This window comes from Microcaecilia unicolor, chromosome 6, assembly GCF_901765095.1.
Source record: "Microcaecilia unicolor chromosome 6, aMicUni1.1, whole genome shotgun sequence".
Classification (NCBI taxonomy): Eukaryota; Metazoa; Chordata; class Amphibia; order Gymnophiona; family Siphonopidae; genus Microcaecilia; species Microcaecilia unicolor.
This window is the reverse complement of record NC_044036.1, coordinates 71,851,873-71,870,176: the sequence shown is the minus strand read 5'-3', so window position 1 is coordinate 71,870,176 and position 18,304 is coordinate 71,851,873. Positions and strand designations below refer to the sequence as shown.

The following is an 18,304-nucleotide window of genomic DNA, read 5'->3' as shown; positions in this document are numbered from 1 at the left end:
GGGGAGCGGAGCTGCCTGAGTGAATGGCAGCGCTGCCGGCGACGTGACGATCGAAGAAAAGAATGCAGGCAGGGACAGAGGCAGGGTAGTGTGCAGGGGCCGAGGCAGCGCCGGAGGGGAGGACAAGCATTTTCGTTGCAGCGCGCGACACATGCGATGGATGTTGGGTGGGCCTGGAGGGAAAGTGGGTGGGCCTGGGCCCGTCTAGGCCCACCCATGGCTACGCCCCTGATTACACCTCTGAAGCCTGAAAGCAAATGTAAGCAGAAAGCTGTGCAACAGCAGGAGAGTATGTGGCACTGTAAGCCAGTCAATGGAGAAAAAAGTATGCACAAAAAAATACAGCAATAGCTAAGAAAAAGATTTTGGGGGTTGTTTACTAAAGCTTAGCTCAAGTTATCTGCAGCAGGGCCCACAGGAATAACATTGGCCCTCCTGCAGATAACATCAAAATGACTTAGGTTATCTTGATAGTACTGTTTTTTTTAATCATATCTAAAATAATAAAAACTTTAAAAAATACTCAGCAGTCCAAGCCAATCATGGGAGAACCAGAAAGAAAACAGGAGCTGCTTTTCACCCCTTAACCACTACTCACTTGCCCTGTACCCTTTTATCCCCACCTCTTTAATTCCCTTACCTCCTAGTTGTTTTGTCTGTCTGTCCTATTTAGATTGTGAGCTCTTTGAGCAGCGACTGTCTTTTCATGTATGGTGTACAGCGCTGCGTATGCCTTGTAGCGCTATAGAAGTGTTAAGTAGTAGTAGTAGCTTTAGTAAACAACGACCTTTATTTTTTAGAAATATACAGGATTATAAATAAAAAAATATATATGTGGGCTATCATGACAGGAGACACTGGAATGTGCTCTAGTTACTAATACAAAAAAAAAGAAAGGAAAGGGTATTCTAATGGGTAGTTATACAGGACATCTGGTATTTTTTTTTTTTTTTACATTTGTACCCTGCGCTTTCCCACTCATGGCAGGCTCTATGCGGCGGGCAATGGAGGGTTAAGTGACTTGCCCAGAGTCAAAAGGAGCAGCCTGTGCCAGGAATTGAACTCAGTTCCTCAGGACCAAAGTCCACCACCCTAACCACTAGGCCACTCCTCCGCTCAATTTAGGTAGACAAGATGGAACCAGTCTGTCATGCTACTAAGAATACGGGCACTTTTTTTGGTAAATACTAACCTGTAAACACAGTTGGATGTGGAAAATTTAAAATAATAAGTTTAGTCACCATCTCTGGATAGCAAATAGCAATCAACCAAGAAATCATTCCACCCCAGTCGTGGCCAGTTAGAACACACTTACTGTACCCTGTAACAGAGAGAAAAATTACAGTAGCAGTGTTGGAAAAAAATAAACGTTCTAGCATCTGAAACTTCCATGGTACTTCTTACAAGGTAATATGCCACATGGGGTGGAGGGGGGGTGGTCCATGGGGAGGGGGAGGGAAGAAATTCGGGGTGATAATGAAAAACGATTGTTGGATAACTGCTGGTCTCTATGTACAATCTGCGATGATAAGTTTATGGAGACTTGGGCTCCTTATTGTTGTTAAGAGTATTTTCAATAAAAAATTTATAAAATTAAAAAAAAGGTAATATGCCACATAAAGTCAGGACACTGTTGCAGAGCTGAAGAATAGTGTATGCATTGTTGATCCCTGTGCATAGAAAGACTGGGAAATTTTCAGGCAATTTACCCAGATAAAGATTCATTTACCCTGATAAACAGTGTTTGAAAACTGCCCTCCCAAAAGACAAGAGAGGGCACACACATGAACATCTGGAACATTACTGTTGTCAAAATAATACTGTCACTCACTGATATGCATTAAGCACAGGCTGTCTCACTTGATACACTTAGCTCCAAATTTATTACCATTTTTCCCATTGACAGAACGAGATAAGGGAAAGGAGATGTGATTTGATATACCACCTTTCTGTGGTTACAATCAAAGTGGTTTACGTATTATATGCAGGTACTTATTTTGTATCTGGGGCAATGAGGGGTTAAGTGTCTTGGCCAGAGTCACAAGTAGGTGTATTTTCAAGGCACTTACACTTACAAAGTTCCATAGTAACCTATGGAACTTTATAAGTCTAAGTGCTTTGAAAATGAGTCCCAAGGTGTTGCAGGGGGGAACTGAACCCAGTTCCCCCTGGTTCTTAGACTGCTGCACTAACCGTTAGGCCACTCAATGAATTGGATTGATAAAATAGTAAATGTCAGGTATATAGAAATGCTGATTCAAGACTGCCTTTGCGACTTGCCCATTTGTGCCCCCAGCTCGCCTTCTTTGCCAAGTCCAATGAGAGGCAACAGTTGACTGGGAGCAAGTTTTGTGTGCCTCTGTATCTGTGCCCAGTGCAACCACACCATCCACACAACCCTTGGTATGGCATTGTGTTGGTTTGTTTAGACTACTAAAGAATTATTTCTTAAGAACTGCTTTCTACACAAGTAATGTTTAATAAAAAAAAAAAGAAAAAGAAAGAAAGACAGAAAGAAAAAGCTGTATTGATACCTTTCACTCTGTATCCAGAGGGTATATAACTGCTTTGAGTAAGAAAGAGGTCAAAGTAGGTAAAATGGTGGTGCCTAAAATTCCCAAATATGAGAGCACAATAACTGAATCCTGGGAGGTAAACACAAGCTTACTCTCAATGTTACTAATTGCTGAAGAAACAGATTGCTAGATCAACAGAAATAACAGAAAATATTAATCTCTTCTGGAAAAAACTGTAGACAGCCTTTATATACAAAGCTAGGTGTTGACATTAGGGAAAAAAAGGAAAGATGCTCTTCTAATCATCTTTTTCTCAACAACCTTTCTCACTCTGGACTGGTTCAACTTTTTTCTCTGTAATCATCCCTGATCTGTCTCTCCACATTTGAGCTGAAAGGTCTCTAGCAGATTTCCTGCTGTTTGTTGCTCAAGGTGATGGGAGAGGACCCCTGGTACTGGAAGAAACAGATGCTACACATTAACGTGAGACACCCTCAGCTTTTCTAAAAATAGTTTTCAGGCTTTTATTTTAAACATTTGCACAGAGGGAAGAATTTATAATTACACAGCATTGCATATGTATGTACTTGTTGGATGATTTTTGGACTGATGGTTAACTGGAGGAGCATCCTGGGGACAAAAGAGGGAGGGAAGGGGGGAAGGGTTGGGAGAAGGGAATTAGTTGACACTAAATGGATGTTATGGTAACAGAAAGCTGTTTAAGGTATGTATATACTTTTTGACATAACATGTTTATTACATGCTGCCTTTTCTTTTGGAAGAAACTGGTTAAGTAATTTCAATATTGTTATTTTTGCAGTTGTTTCTGTCAATGCTTTCCTAATAAAAAATGATATAAATAATTACACAACATCCAATAACAGAGGCACCTGGGATAAAAGACCGGAGGAGGCTAAGCTTCCCCAAAAGCTGGTCAGCTAGCTTAGACAATATAGGCAGTGAAATGGGGGAGGAGGGTACACAGGTCCTACCAAAATTTCTTTTCCGCACCAGCCCCATGTCAGCACAAACATCAGACCCTTGTCCTTGCCCTATTTCGCAGCATCTGACTCCTGTTCCTACCTGTCCAGCACCTCTAAATTTGCTGCACATCAGAGTGCATTGCAACATCCAAACGGTAATGCCTGGAAAAAGTGTGGAGCGACGACCACGTCACTGCTCTGCAAATGTCTGATAACAGAAGCATCCGGGCCTCCACCCAAGAGGATGCGAGCGTTCTCCTAGAATGTGCACTAAAATGCTCTGTCACAGGTTTACCTTCGAATAAGTAAGCTGACGTCCTTAACCCAGCGGGCAATACTACTACTTAACATTTCTAGAGCGCTACTAGGGTTACGCAGCGCTGTACAGTTTAACAAAGAAGGATAGTCCCTGCTCGAAGGAGCTTACAATCTAAAGGACGAAATGTCAAGTTGGGCCTTCGTTGCTGCCTCTCCCTTGTGGGGACCCTGCAGAAGAACAAACAAGTGGTCCGTCCTGTGGAATGCGTTAGTGACCTCCAGATAATGCAGAAGGACCATGTGAACATCCAGAAGACACAAGAAAGCAAATTCTCTAGGGTAAGCCTCCTTCCTAAAGGTTGGCAAGAATAATGGCTGATTGAGATGAAAAGACGTCAGCACTTTAGGCAGAAAAGAGGGAACAGTATGCATTGTAACCCCCTCCAAGGAAAAATGGAGAAAGGGTTCCTAACACGACGACTGGAGTTTGGAAACCCAGTGCGCCGAAGCAATGGCAACGAGAAACACAGTTTTCAACGTGAGATCTTTCAGCATGGCCCTGCGCAATGGTTCAAAAAGGCACTTTCTGAAGGGGCCGCAAAACCAGATTCAGATTCCATTCCGGACACATAGACCGGACTAGAGGCTTAAGCTTATTCACTCCTTTCTATTCACTCCTTTCAAAAAACAAACCACACCCGGATGCCTCGCCAACGAAGAATGTAGAAGACAGCCCCTATAACATGCTGATGCCGCAACCTGGACACATACAGAATTGTGTTCAAGACCACGTGCGAGACCATTTTGTAGGAAGGCCAAAATCTGCGGAAGCGAGGCCAGAAAAGCAGGAACCATTTGATCCGCATACCAAGATTCAAAGATTTGCCACACTCGGGCATATGCAGCAGAGGTAGACCACTTTTTCAAATGATGAAGAGTAGCAATAACCTGCAGAGAATAACCCTTTTTTTCAGCTGCACCTGCTCAAGAGCCAAGACGCAAGACCAAAGCGGAAAGGATCCTTCATTTGAATCGGTCCCTGAACCAGCAGCCTGGGAAGATCTGGCAGAGGAAGAGGGTCATCCACTTGCAAGCGAACCAGGTCTGCATACCAGGGGCGACAGGGCCAATCCGGAGCCACAAGAATCACTCATCCTGGGTGGAACCGAACACGATGGAGAACCCATCCTATCATGGGCTGGGGGGAAATACCTAAAGAAGAACAGCCACTGGCCATGGTTGGAGAAGAACATAGATACCCTCTAAACTGAACTTCCTCCGTCTGCTGAAGAAGCGAGTGGTTTTGCATTGAGATGAATTGACATGAGACCTACTACTGGCGTCCCCAGTGGCGTGAGATCAACTGAAATGCCAACTCCACCAGCTCCCATTCTCCCTGGTCCAATACATGTCGGCTGAGATAGCCTGCCCGGACACAATATGTGCCACCGACAGCTGCTGCAAATGGGTCTCTGCCCACTGAAAGAGCAACTGAGATTCTTATGCCAGATCCACACTGCGACTGCCCCCTTGTCTGTTGATATAAGCCACAGTTGTCACATTGTCCGAGAACACAAGAACCAGCTTGCCTGACACCAGAAATGCCAGAAGAGCTATGAACTGCTCGAAGCTCTAGACAACTGATGGACCACTGGGACTCCTTTGGAGACCAGAGGCCCTTTGCCACTTGACCTTGACAGTAATCCCCCCCCACCCCAAAAGGCTCACATCTGTCATCTGAATTGTCCACTGCGGGGTTGCAAGTGGAAGGCAGCGCTGAAGGTTGGACTTCTGAAGCAAAGTGAAGGAACTTGCGGTGCAGAGGTAAATAGGAATATAGAGATATGCTTCTTTGAGGTCCAAGGCTGTGAGGAATTCGCCTGGCTGCACCGCAGAAATAAATGAGCACAGCGAAGGTTGACCCGCTTGAGGTCGGGAACCAGCCAGAAGGTGTCTCCTTTCTTTTTGGACACCACAAAATAAATTGAATACCGGCCTAAATGCTGTTCCTCTGGAGGGACTAGAATAACAGCCCCCAGATCCCTTAACTTCCTCAACATTGAGCAAATTCTCGCTCTTTTGATCGAGTTGCCACACAGGGATTCAAAGAAATAAATCTGCGACAGGAGCCATTAATTCTAGCTTGTAGCCGTCGCAAATAATATCGAGGACCCACTGGTCCGTGATAATGTGGGACCGCTCCTCGAGAAATAGGGACAGCCACCCCACAATTGAAGTTGAGGAATGGGAGGGACAGGTATTGAGAAGGGATGGGTGGAGGCGGGTGAGTTCCTCTCATCAGCCTGAAAGGACTGTCTAGAGGAAAAGTGAGATCACTGAGATAGAGAAGGGCACCCCAGGCAATACTGGCGGATTCCATGAAAATGGGGACGAGTGGACCCCAAGCATGCGGAAGGTTTAGCCTTGTCCTCCAGCAAGTGCTGAACCTTGGAATCTCCCAGATCCTTCAGGATGTTTTTTTTTTTTAAACATAGAGGAGAAGAAATAAAGGCAAGAGAAGGAGGGAGGGTGGGGAAGGGACCTAGGAGGGACCAGATATACCCCTAAAGTCGGCACTGATCAGCCGCTCACCCCAAGCTACACTGAACTGAGAACAGGAGCCAGCAGCCATGAACCCAGGAGCATGAGGGAAGACATCCATCCTCCTGCTAGAGACAGAGATGGACACAACCCACACATCTCTGGATTCATCTGCTGCTGTTGCTAAGGAACATGTCCTATTTACTGCAGATCCCATTTAATGCAATGGTCTCAATTTACTAATAACACATGTTAATGGCTAACAGAACCAAAAAGACAGACAAAGCAAAGGATACATGTGAGTTAATAATTTCAGTTCATGTGCACTCCCTATCCAAGCCCTGCTAAATTCGTGCTTATACTTCTGCACATCTCTGCTGTCCTGCCTTCCTCCATACAGCCCCTGAATCCACTTCAGCTCATTCTGAAACCAGTGCTCCACCTTAATTGTCAAGAATCAGTCCATTGATATCACGTCTCTTTGCACAGCTTCACTGGCTCTTTGCTCCTCAGAATTAAGATTAAATCCCAGATTTAATTTTGAGGCAAAAACCCTTAGGAAGGGATAATATACTCCAAGAAATATCTTCCAAGCAAAAACTATAAAAAATATTGAAAGCATTATGGGATGTCAAAGTGCTAAATTTAAAAATGGAGTAAAATCTCACAGTGCTTTCGGCACAGTTTAATATTTACATGATATGTTTTGGGGTTTTTTTTTAGTTCAAGTTCTTATCATCCACAAGCTGCAAGAAATTAAACCGTCAAAAGCAGGGGTGTAGCTAGACTTCGGCGGGAGGGGGGTCCAGAGCCCGAGGTGAGGGGGCACATTTTAGCTCCCCCCCTGCCGCCGCCGACCCCCACCCCACCATTGCTGACTTTGCCCCCCCCTGCCGCCAACCCTCTCGACCCCCCCTTCCCACCGCCAACACCTACCTTTGCTGGCGAGGGACCCCAACCCCCGCCAGCCGAGGTCCTCTTCTTCTCCCAAAAGGCTTCCTTCTGTTTCTGACGTCCTGCACGACATCAGATTCACAGAACGAAGCCTTGCAGATCAGCCCAGGCCCCCTAAGGCCCCACATAGCTACGCCACTGGTCAAAAGATGAACTAATTCAAACGTGTGAAAGATGTAAAAATCAATAAGCAAGCTGTGGGTAATACTTTGAACTAAACTAACTCAGAAAAGCCATTTCCATTGGTAAAACAGTGCTTTACCCATGTGAATAGGTTTTCAGAAAATTGCCCACCGTGCATGCAGGGCCGGTTTTAGACAGGCTGGGGCCCAGGGAAGAAATGAAGGATGAGCCCCCCCCTCCCCACCCACCATTGCTGCCACACATAAAATAACTTTAAATTACTTCTTCACACACAAAACACAGACAGACCTTCACCAAATACAGAAGAAGGGATCAGAAATTAGAAATGTATTTATTTGTTGCATTTGTATCCCACATTTTCCCACCTATTTGCAGAGTCAATGTGGCTTACAATTTTCCGTCATGGCTTACGCCATTCCAGAATACAGATACAATTGGTATTATAAAGAATGCATGGATGACATAATAAACATTCAGGTAAAAAGAGAAAACATTTAGATGGTATTACATATAGGACGTGGATGACATAGTAATAGTAAACAATCCGGTATAAGGAGAAAAATATTCTAAATATTAAGTAAGTGACGGTGCATTACAGTTCCTGAGTCATTATGGTATGTCTTGTTAAAGAGGTGAGTCTTCAGTGCTTTGCGGAAGTTAATTAGGTTGTGAACTATTTTCAGATTAAATGGTAAAGCATTCCACAGCTGCGAACTCATGTATGAAAAACTGGATGCATGTATTAATCTGTATTTTAAACCTTTACAGCTAGGGAAGTGAAGATTCAGGAATGTGCATGCTGATCTTTAGCATTCCTGGGTGGTAAATTAATAAGGTCTAACATATAGGCCGGGGCATCTCCATGAATTATTTTATGCACCAGAGTGCATACTTTGAACGTTATACGTTCTTTAACAAGAAGCCAGTGTAGCTTTTGTCTTAGGGGTTTGGCACTTCCATATTTTGTTTTTCCATATATAAGTCTGGCTGCAGTGTTTTGGGCTGTTTGAAGTTTTTTGATGATTTGTTCTTTACAGCCAGCAAGAAGTCCATTGCAGTAGTCTAAATGACTTAGTACCATTGATTGTACTAGATTACGAAAGATTCCCCTAGGGAAGAAAGGTTTTATTCTTTTGAGTTTCCACATTGAGTGGAACATCTTCCTTGTTGTATTCTTCACATGGCTTTCAAGCGTGAGATTCCAATCAATGGTTACTCCAAGAATTTTCAGGGTGTTTGAAATGGGAAGGGTAAAGTTTGGTGTGGATAAAGTGGTGAAGTTATTTGCATTATATTATGATGTAAGTACAAGACATTGTTGTTACGTTCCTCACCTGGTTCCAGGCCTGCGTGGCCGATTCGCTGGCAAGGCGCAGTCCGGCAGAGATAGCCGGCTATTTTGGATGTGGTTTCTCCAGGATGGGTCTGTTTCTGTTTCCTATTTCTGGCAGCCGTCATCTTGGTTGGATCAAGGACAGCAGCCATCTTGGCTAGCTCAGGAGGGGGCAGCCATCTTGTATACGAGAACAGGAAGGAAGCCCATATTTGGGCGTTGTGCTACTCTGCTGATGGGGGCAGCCATCTTGGATCAGCTGCACATGCTTGCGCCTAATTCCTTCCCTACTTAAGACACTGCCTCCAGCCCTTCGTTGCTTTGGCTTCTGCTGCATAGAGGTCGTGGTCCACATCCATGTTCCTTGGCGGTTATCCTGTTTCCAGTAATTTCGGTGTTCCAGACCTTGGCTTGTTTCCTGACCACGTGTTGTGTTGCTGCCTGCCTCTGACCCTGGACTGTGTTTTGACTATTCTCAGCTCTACTGTTTTCCTGGCTCTTGGACTGTGTCTGTTGGCTACCTGTCTGGTCGGTGGTCCTGCAACCCCGCCGGTTCTGGAAGTCCTGCCGGCCGTTTGAATCCAGGGGCTCAACTCCTGGGGAATAGTGGCTAAGTGCAGGTGAAGCTAGGGGTTGTCTGGCTGCCTGACCGAGTGCGGTGCACTCCATCTTCGCCGTGCTCAGTCGGGGCACAAGGACTCACATCCCCAGTCATAACAGTTGTGTTTTCTCTGCATTAAGTTTCAAATGAAATGCATCTGCCCATGAATGCATGATTTGGAAGCTGTGATTGATGTCTTTGGTGATTTCTTTCAAATCATGTTTGAACGCGATATAGATCATGACGTCATCTGCATATATATATATATATATGGATTAAGGCCTTGATTGGATAACGATTTGGCCAGGGGTGTCATCATTAGGTTGAAAAGGGGTTGGTGAGAGTGGAGATCCTTGAGGGACACCGCATTCGGGTGTCCAAGAAGCTGACATACTCTAATTAGATTTCACTTGGTAAGTTCTAGTAGTTAGGAAGCCTAAACATGGCACATACTGCAACACTGAAGAAATAAAAAGAGAAATGCACTTCCTTTTTGTATTGAACACAATTTGTAGCATCACCACAGGGGGCCTGGGTCCATCCTCCCCCACACTGGGCTCACCACCACCCCCATAATTAGCCATTGACCTTGCTATGCCTGGCAAGGATCCCCAAGAAGTGCCAGCTGAAAACCACTTCCTCTAGTCCAGCAGCCAGAGCTCTCTAAGCTCTGCAGCTGGTGGTTGTGTCCTCAAGCTGCTGCCACCATTGCTGGCCTCCCCATACATGCTCAGTTTTCACATATGCAGAAAATCAAAGCATTCACAGGGGACACTGCCGCTGGCTGCAGAGCTTGGAAGAGCTCTGGCTGTTGGAGCAGCAAAGGAAGAGGAAGTCTTCACCTGGAGGGGCCTGGAGATCCTTGCCAGCTCAGGTATTTATATTTTGCATTCAGGAGGTGGGGGCAGGAGGCAGGGAGAAAATTTGGTGCCCACCCATTTTTCAGTTCAGCCCTGGCCCCTCCCCCAATCAACCTTCTGGCTATGCCACTGAACACAATACAAAGTTATCTGTGATACACAAATCCCAAAGTTAACATATTCCAGTTAATAAACTGAAAATAAAACACTTTTTCTATCTTTGTTGTCTGGACATTTTATTTTTCCGTCCTGTTGATCCCAGTTTCTCCGTCTGTCTTCTACTAATTCTCTTTTCAGCGACTTGTGTCCATTTGCCTTTTCTTCTCTCTCCTGTCTTGTTCTATTCCTTCACTACACCTGTCTCCGACATCCTTCACTTATCTGTCTTTCCTCCCTTTTTTCTTTTCAGCCTCTCTATTCACTCAGATTTCATCTTCTTTCTCACCCTTCTCCTTCATCTAACTTTTCAGCTACCTATTAACTTTCCACATACTTCTCTCATTCCCTAGCTGTCCCATCACTCATCTACGCTTTCCATCTTTCATCTACCCTCCATTACTACATTTCTACCTTTATATTCACTATCCTCCTCTCACGCATGATCTTGCCACCCCTTTTTGGTCTATTCTATATGGTTCCACCGTTTCCACTATTTACCCTCCCTCTCCCTCCCTCCACTCTTGTAGCCTATATTTTCCTCCCTATACCTCATCCCCATGGCCTAAAATCACCCTGTCCCTTTTTTCCACACCCCTATCATCTTCCTGTCCCATCTCTCTACCTTCCTGCCACCCCTCCCCATGGTTAATCATCTCTCTTCCTCTCTCTCCCCTCCATGGTTCCACATTGCTCCCTCTCTCTTTCCTGCTGTTGTTTCCTCCCCCTACCCTATCCCACATGAGCCAGAATCTCTCCTTCCCTCTTCCCCTCCCTCCCATTGTTCAACACCTGCCTCCCCTTCCCTTCCTTCCCTGGGTCCAACATCTTTCTCTTTCTTCCCAACTGCCCTCCCATCTAAAATCTCTCCCTCCCCCCCCAACAGCTTTCCTTCTCTCTTCCTTCCCTCCACCCCTGCCATCTCTCTCTCCTCCTCCCCATTTCCGAGGAGCCCATTATTTCCTCTTCCACCATGCCCTCCCCCAGACTACTTTAAAATAACTCCAAAAGGCTCCTGCGGTCCGCCATCTCTTCCCCCTTCTTGCCACCCTGATCCGAGGTCTCCCTCCCTTCACTGTCTACCTTACATCGTGTTTTTGTTGGCAGGGGATTGTCAGCATGGCAGTGATTCTGACACGCTGCCTGTGGCTGCCCTGGCGCTGTTACTCTATCGCATTCCAAAGAGGAAGTTGCGTCAGAAGGGGGTGGAACACAGGAAAGAAACAGTGCCAAGGCAGTCACAGGCAGCATATTGGTTTCCTAACCCAGGTGAAGTGCTTAGCAAGTGTAAACATGCACAGGTAATTGCGCTAAGTCAGTTTTGAAAATGAAATTTATGTGTAGCTTCATTTTGAAAATCAGTGCAAAGTTTGTGGGTAAAAAGCTCCTGTAGACTTTGTATCTATCTGGGCAGTCTTGAAATTACCCCTTGAAACATCTGAGAATGGCCTTCCAAATCCTATTCCATATCTCTTCACTACGTCAGTGAAGAGTGTGCTGATTCATTACCTTTTAACTGCCCTGTGAGTGGGTTTCTTAGTCTTACTGCAATGAGACTGAAGGATGTGAAGGGAAAATGAGTTTGTGTTCTGGAGAGTCCTAGAAGGATGGGACATAACATGAAACAAATGCAAGCAATTTATTAACTAATCAACCCACCTAGAGCATCCAATATATCCTTTATGTCTAGAATTAGAGAATCCAGACTGTAATTTTCCCGATGAGAAGGTCCATCGGTTTCTCCATAGCCTCTCAAATCAAGGGCCACAACTCGATATTCACTTTTAAATTCTCGTAACTGGTGACGCCAAGAATACCTGCACATACATATGGACAACACAAGAGTGAAATCAACACTATACACTTCTAAATCCTATTGTCCTGAATACTAAATATTAAGTGAGATAACATACTGGAGCCCTCAGCCTTGGAAGAGAAAAATGATGTTGCAACCATGGAAGCTCCTGCTGGCCATTGAGCTGTGGGGCATATAATGCATCATACAACCTAACCTGAACATAGACTGCAAAGCCGTATGGCATTCTGACCGTAGGGCCTAGGCTACACAGCCATTTTTCTAGTACATATGAGATTATAAACCTACAATCTTATATAACATTTTATCTTCATTACAATATCATATTTCTCCCAAGTTATTCCACTCTCAGAGTCCATACAATGCAAAGTCCATTCCAATTGTATCCAAGTTCTTCCAGAAGACAAAATATAAAATGATTATTTGATTTAACTTGAAGTTATCACAATCTCTTCAGTTCCTTATGTAGTATTCATCATAATGCTCATTGACACAACCTCTCAGACAGGAGATCCATCAGGTTGATCCATCCTGTGGTCATCTAGTCAGTGAGAAACAATTTCTTACTGACTAGATGACCACAGGATGGATCCACCTGATGGATCTCCTTTCTGAGAGGTTGTGTCAATGAGCATTATGATGAATTCTATGTAATTCCATTGCAATTGTTATACGTATATACAATGGATGAACTGGAGTAAAAGATTGCTGAGGCAATGTAAAACACAGAACTGTGTAGAGCTGAAAGAAAGGATTTTTATTGACTACATAAGGAACTGAAGAGATTGTGATAACTTTAAGTTAAATCAAATAATCATTTTATATTTTGTCTTCTGGAAGAACTTGGATACAATTGGAATGGACTTTGCATTGTATGGACTCAGAGATTGGAATAACTTGGGAGAAATATGATATTGTAATGAAGATAAAATTATGTTATATAAGATTGTAGGTTTATAATCTCGTACTAGATGAATGACAATGAGATAATAATAAATAATTTAATTTGCATAAAAAATATTTCTATTCTTATAAGGTTTTTTGTGGTACTAAAAGTGGTGGAATAGTTAGAGTACTGGTCCCTTTTCTATTTTATTTCTACACAGCCATTTTGTCAGCATGTGAGGCCTGAAGATTCTCTGCTGAACTATGGACTGCTAAAGTGAAGTTGCATCAAGTTGATTACAGAGGGCCAAGGACTCTGTTATTTTATTTCCAAATCAGCTGAATCTATCCTGAAGTTTCTAGCTTGTAAGAACCAGAAATCCTTGAAGAGGGGTCATTGTTTATGTTGTTTCAGCCAGCTTGGAGACTGTGGGCCTCTTTTTCTAAACCAAGCTAGCGATTCCTGGGGTGGCAAATGAGAGGAAGCCCCGCACAAGAATCGCTAGCGTGGCTTTGTAAAGGAAGCCCTTTATGAATATTTCAGACACACCTGAAGTCCATGTGGAAATTACCTACTAGATTGATGGTTTTGGAGCTGATTGATATGGTACAACCAATCATAAAAACTGTTTACAAAAGTCTTGACTTTGCAGAGAATAGACTGGGCTAGCTCTCTTTTACCATTCTTTAAGCATGCTGCTTTGCATTGCTATTTTGGCATCTGGCCATTTTTTATTTCTATAAGCATTTGCCTAGAACACTAAAGGGCATAAGAACTCTGAGCTGCTTTCTTTAGTAGTCTGCCTGTAGGTAAAGACTTCACTTGATATTGTACATCTCTACGTATCTGTCCCTCTGCTTATTCTAATGAAAAAAAAACAGAAGAAACCAGTCTTCGCAAAATCGTGAACAAAAAACCAAAATCAGCGAAGATGACCAAAAATTATATACGAAATAGACAATGCTTCAGTTGAAAATCCAATAGGTCAATTTATTGAGCAAAAAATTATAATAAATAAAATACAACAGAATGGTCAGTGAGCAAGACTCGACACAGCTGTGTTTCGGCCTATCTGGCCTGCATCAGGAGTCTTTTTGCCATTCAAAAAGTCACTTTTTTTGGATCTTTCACTGTGTGATCTGATAAATCTAACTTGTTTTCTTGTATCATTACCAAAAGTAACTTCTTGATTTTCTTAGCAAGAAAATATATATAACAGTATCTCTCGTCTGGCGTTTAACCACAAGTGTTAGCCTGGATTTGAGACAATAAAATCCAGGCTAACACTGAGGAGCCTTGGTGTTTTCATGAATCATCATCAGACCAAAGACTGGGGGTCCTCATTGTTCCACCACCAACTGAAAAGCCAAGGGACTCACCTCCCACTTTCCCTGGTCTAGCACACTAAGTCCTCTTGGATATTTTCCACTCCTGCTATGTGAGCAACTAAGTTCACTTGAGGAGTAACAGTCTGCCCAATGGCACAGACAGCTGATCGCTTGTAAAATGGCTGCACTTTTTGTGCCCCCTGTTCTCTGCCTCCATCTTTTTCTTCTTTGTTTTATCCTGAAATATACCACATTGTCAAACAACACCCAAAACCGCCTTCCCCCTTACAAGAGAGAGGAATGCCAAGAGGGTCAGGCAGATGGCTCTCTTCTCCAGAAAACTGATGGGGCAAGATGCCTCCTGCCCTGACCACCAGCCCTGCACCACTTGATCTCAACTGCGGGCTCAACAGACCAACATGCTGGCATCAGTTGTCACAACTATCCAGTCCCATAGGTTCAAGGGAATTCCTTTGAGCAGATGCTGCAAAGAATCTCACCATGCCAACCTCCTTCTGCTAGCAGGAACCAGACCTCAACAGCTGTGTCTTAGGTGACCATTGAGACAATTATTTCCAACAAATAACTTAGGATGAGATTTTAAAAAAATTGTGGAACTTTGTTCCATGATGATCTAAAATTAATATCAGCAACTTTTTAACTAACTTGTTCAGGAGAACTCAATTTTGATTTAATCAATGCCTGATCCCTTGGAAAAAGAATCAGAGAATTCAAACAAGCTTGGGACAAGTATATAGGATCTCTAAGGGAGAGGAAGGGATAGTAGATGGCATGGTTGGGAAGTCTGTATAGGCCATATTGTCTTTATATGCCTACATTTTTCTCTGTTTCTATGATACATATTACAATCAGAAAAATATTAATCAAATATAACAGAACAAAGAAGAAGCCAAGAAGTAAAAATACTGTATCTACTTGCCAGTGGCATAGCCAGACTTGACATTTTGGGTGGGCCCAGAGTTAATATGGGTGGGCACTATGTATATAGGTATGAATAGTGTTTCTTGGGATACTACAAAATAAGGCCTTAGAATGCACTTGACGATGGATTTCTAAGTAGTCTGCCTAACAGCTGCATCAGCGTAAACCACATATATAACAGAAAAAACAATATTTTTAAATATAATTACATTTTCCCATATCTTAAAATTGACCAGACATAAGTCTACTATAGTGGCAAACCTCTCAACACACGACAGGATCTTGCAATATAAAAACACAGGAAAGATGTATTCAAATTCTGGTAGCACCTCAATAATAGCAATACAAAATCCCTTAACTGCCAGGTACTTTGTGAAGTAACACTAAATCCTGCAAAGAAACTTCTTAGAGCCTATGTTGCAAATCTCAACACCAATTCTGAACACAAATACCAATAACAGTACTTTTATAAATGCAGCAGTGCATATACATAACAGCAATACACTTCCCATTGGACAAGTCAGACTCATACAACCCGACACAAACTACATGCCAGCAGAATCTCTCACCTTGGTCACATGCAGAGCACATACCAACTCTCATCAATTACAGAATAGAGGACCAAACATTAGCAATTGTCCTGTAGACTGACATCAGTCCATCCCTGCCCTTTAGCCTGGTATTGGCTTTTCCCTTCCCTACGCTACCATCCATCTCCATAGCCCAGCATCAGCCCTTCCTTTCTCTACCTTACCCTCTTCCCCATTTTTCCCTGTAGCACTGTATCAGCCCTTCCCAATCATTCATCCCATAGATAAGCCCTACCCCTCCACCCTGCCCTTTAGCCTAGCATCAGCCTTGTCCTACCCCCTACCCATCCTCCCACAGTCTGGGATCTCTTCCCCCAACCATGAAGGACACCAGCATTAAATATAAGACTATTTTTTTATGTCCTGGGCACTGCAGAGCCCACCTCCACCCAGAAATCTGCCTATATTAAATTTAAAACATTTTTTTTTTAATTTGTAACCCGGGCACTGCAGAGAATAACCCCCAAAACTCATCAACATGAAAAATATACAACCTTTTTTAGATTGTAATCTGAGCTTTATAACAAATTTATTGTTGGTGGGCTTCTGGGTGGGGGTGGGCTCTTCACTGCCTAGTGAAAAAAGGTATATTAAAATGATTAAATATGCCTTTTTTTACCTAGGCAGTGAAGAGCACACCCCCACCATTACACTGTACACGATAAGTACATAAGTATTGCCATACTGGGAAAGACCAAAGGTCCATCGAGCCCAGCATCCTGTTTCCAACAGTGTGTTTCCCTGTATCGTTGCCCCCTTTGCTGTTTGGTATTATTATAAATTGCACCCCTGATGCACTGTATGTCGAAATATATCAGGCTGCTAGGGATGTACAAAAGTCTCCTATGAATACACTAGATGCCTTCAATGCCTTTTGCTTGTATCTTTTATTGACATTTTAAAATAAAAATAATAGTTGTTTTTGCCACAATCCTGCAAATTTTGGTGCTAGTCCTACATTTTTATTCTCATTTTTTGCTGTACTGTTTGCCTCTATTTTGTGCTATGAGTAAGAATACAGCAACGTATTTTTAATTCCACTTCTAATAGCTACCCAAAAGTCTAAATAGTACATAAGTACATAAGTAATGCCATACTGGGAAAAGACCAAGGGTCCATCAAGCCCAGCATCCTGTCCACGACAGCGGCCAATCCAGGCCAAGGGCACCTGGCAAGCTTCCCAAACGTACAAACATTCTATACATGTTATTCCTGGAATTGTGGATTTTTCCCAAGTCCATTTAGTAGCGGTCTATGGACTTGTCCTTTAGGAAACCGTCCAACCCCTTTTTAAACTCTGCTAAGCTAACTGCCTTCACCACTTTCTCTGGCAACGAATTTCAGAGTTTAATTATACGTTGGGTGAAGAAACATTTTCTCCGATTTGTTTTAAATTTCCTACACTGTAGTTTCATCGCATGCCCCCTAGTCCTAGTATTTTTGGAAAGCGTGAACAGACGCATCACATCCACCTGTTCCACTCAACTCATTATTTTATATACCTCTATCATGTCTCCCCTCAGCTGTCTCTTCTCCAAGCTGAATAGCTCTAGCCTCCTTAATCTTTCTTCATAGGGAAGTCGTCCCATCCCCGCTATCATTTTAGTCGCCCTTCGCTGCACCTTTTCCAATTCTACTATATCTTTCTTGAGATGCGGCGACCAGAATTGAACACAATACTCAAGGTGCGGTCGCACCATGGAGCGATACAACGGTATTATAACATCCTCACACCTGTTTTCCATACCTTTCCTAATAATACCCAACATTCTATTCGCTTTCCTAGCCGCAGCAGCACACTACGCAGAAGGTTTCAGTGTATTATCGACGACGACACCCAGATCCCTTTCTTGGTCCGTAACTCCTAACGTGGAACCTTGCATGACATAGCTATAATTCGGGTTCTTTTTTCCCACATGCATCACCTTGCACTTGCTCACATTAAACGTCATCTGCCATTTAGCCGCCCTGTCTCCCAGTCTCGTAAGGTCCTCTTGTAATTTTTCACAATCCTGTCATTCCAGTAGAACAGTGTTTATGGATTAGGAGAAATTGCTCCAGAGAAACATTTCCTGATCAGAAATAAACTAGATTTATTAAACAAGGTTTTCAAAAGGCATTATCAAACCTAAGGAGAGCTATGTCACGTCCCCTACCTCGATGCAAGTGGTGTCCTCGAGTGGAGCAGGGTTTCATGCCGCCTTAGCCAGCGCAGCGCGCCCTACCGGCTTCCTCGCACGGCGCAGCCATTTTGTTTTTTTCTGCACTCCCACGCCGTGGTTCGCTTCGCATAAGCTAGGCGCCTGATTCGACCCCAGATGCTCCATTCTGACTCCTTGTCCCGCTGGGGATTGAGCGTCCCCGCGGCCTGTCTCCTTGGCTCCTCCTCCTCCTCC

The 18,304-nt window shown here is 43.6% G+C and overlaps 1 protein-coding gene across 1 annotated transcript in view; it reads right to left on the bottom strand.

Moving 5' to 3' along the window:
- Nucleotides 1-18,304, bottom strand: part of EPHX4 (epoxide hydrolase 4) — a 62,613-nt gene that overhangs the window by 28,600 nt on the left and 15,709 nt on the right. The window contains exons 3-4 of the mRNA XM_030206724.1: nt 12,006-12,163; nt 1,193-1,321 (exon numbers count right to left, since the gene is read on the bottom strand). Coding sequence (XP_030062584.1) covers nt 1,193-1,321; nt 12,006-12,163 — 287 coding nt within the window. The remainder of the gene's footprint in view (nt 1-1,192; nt 1,322-12,005; nt 12,164-18,304) is intronic.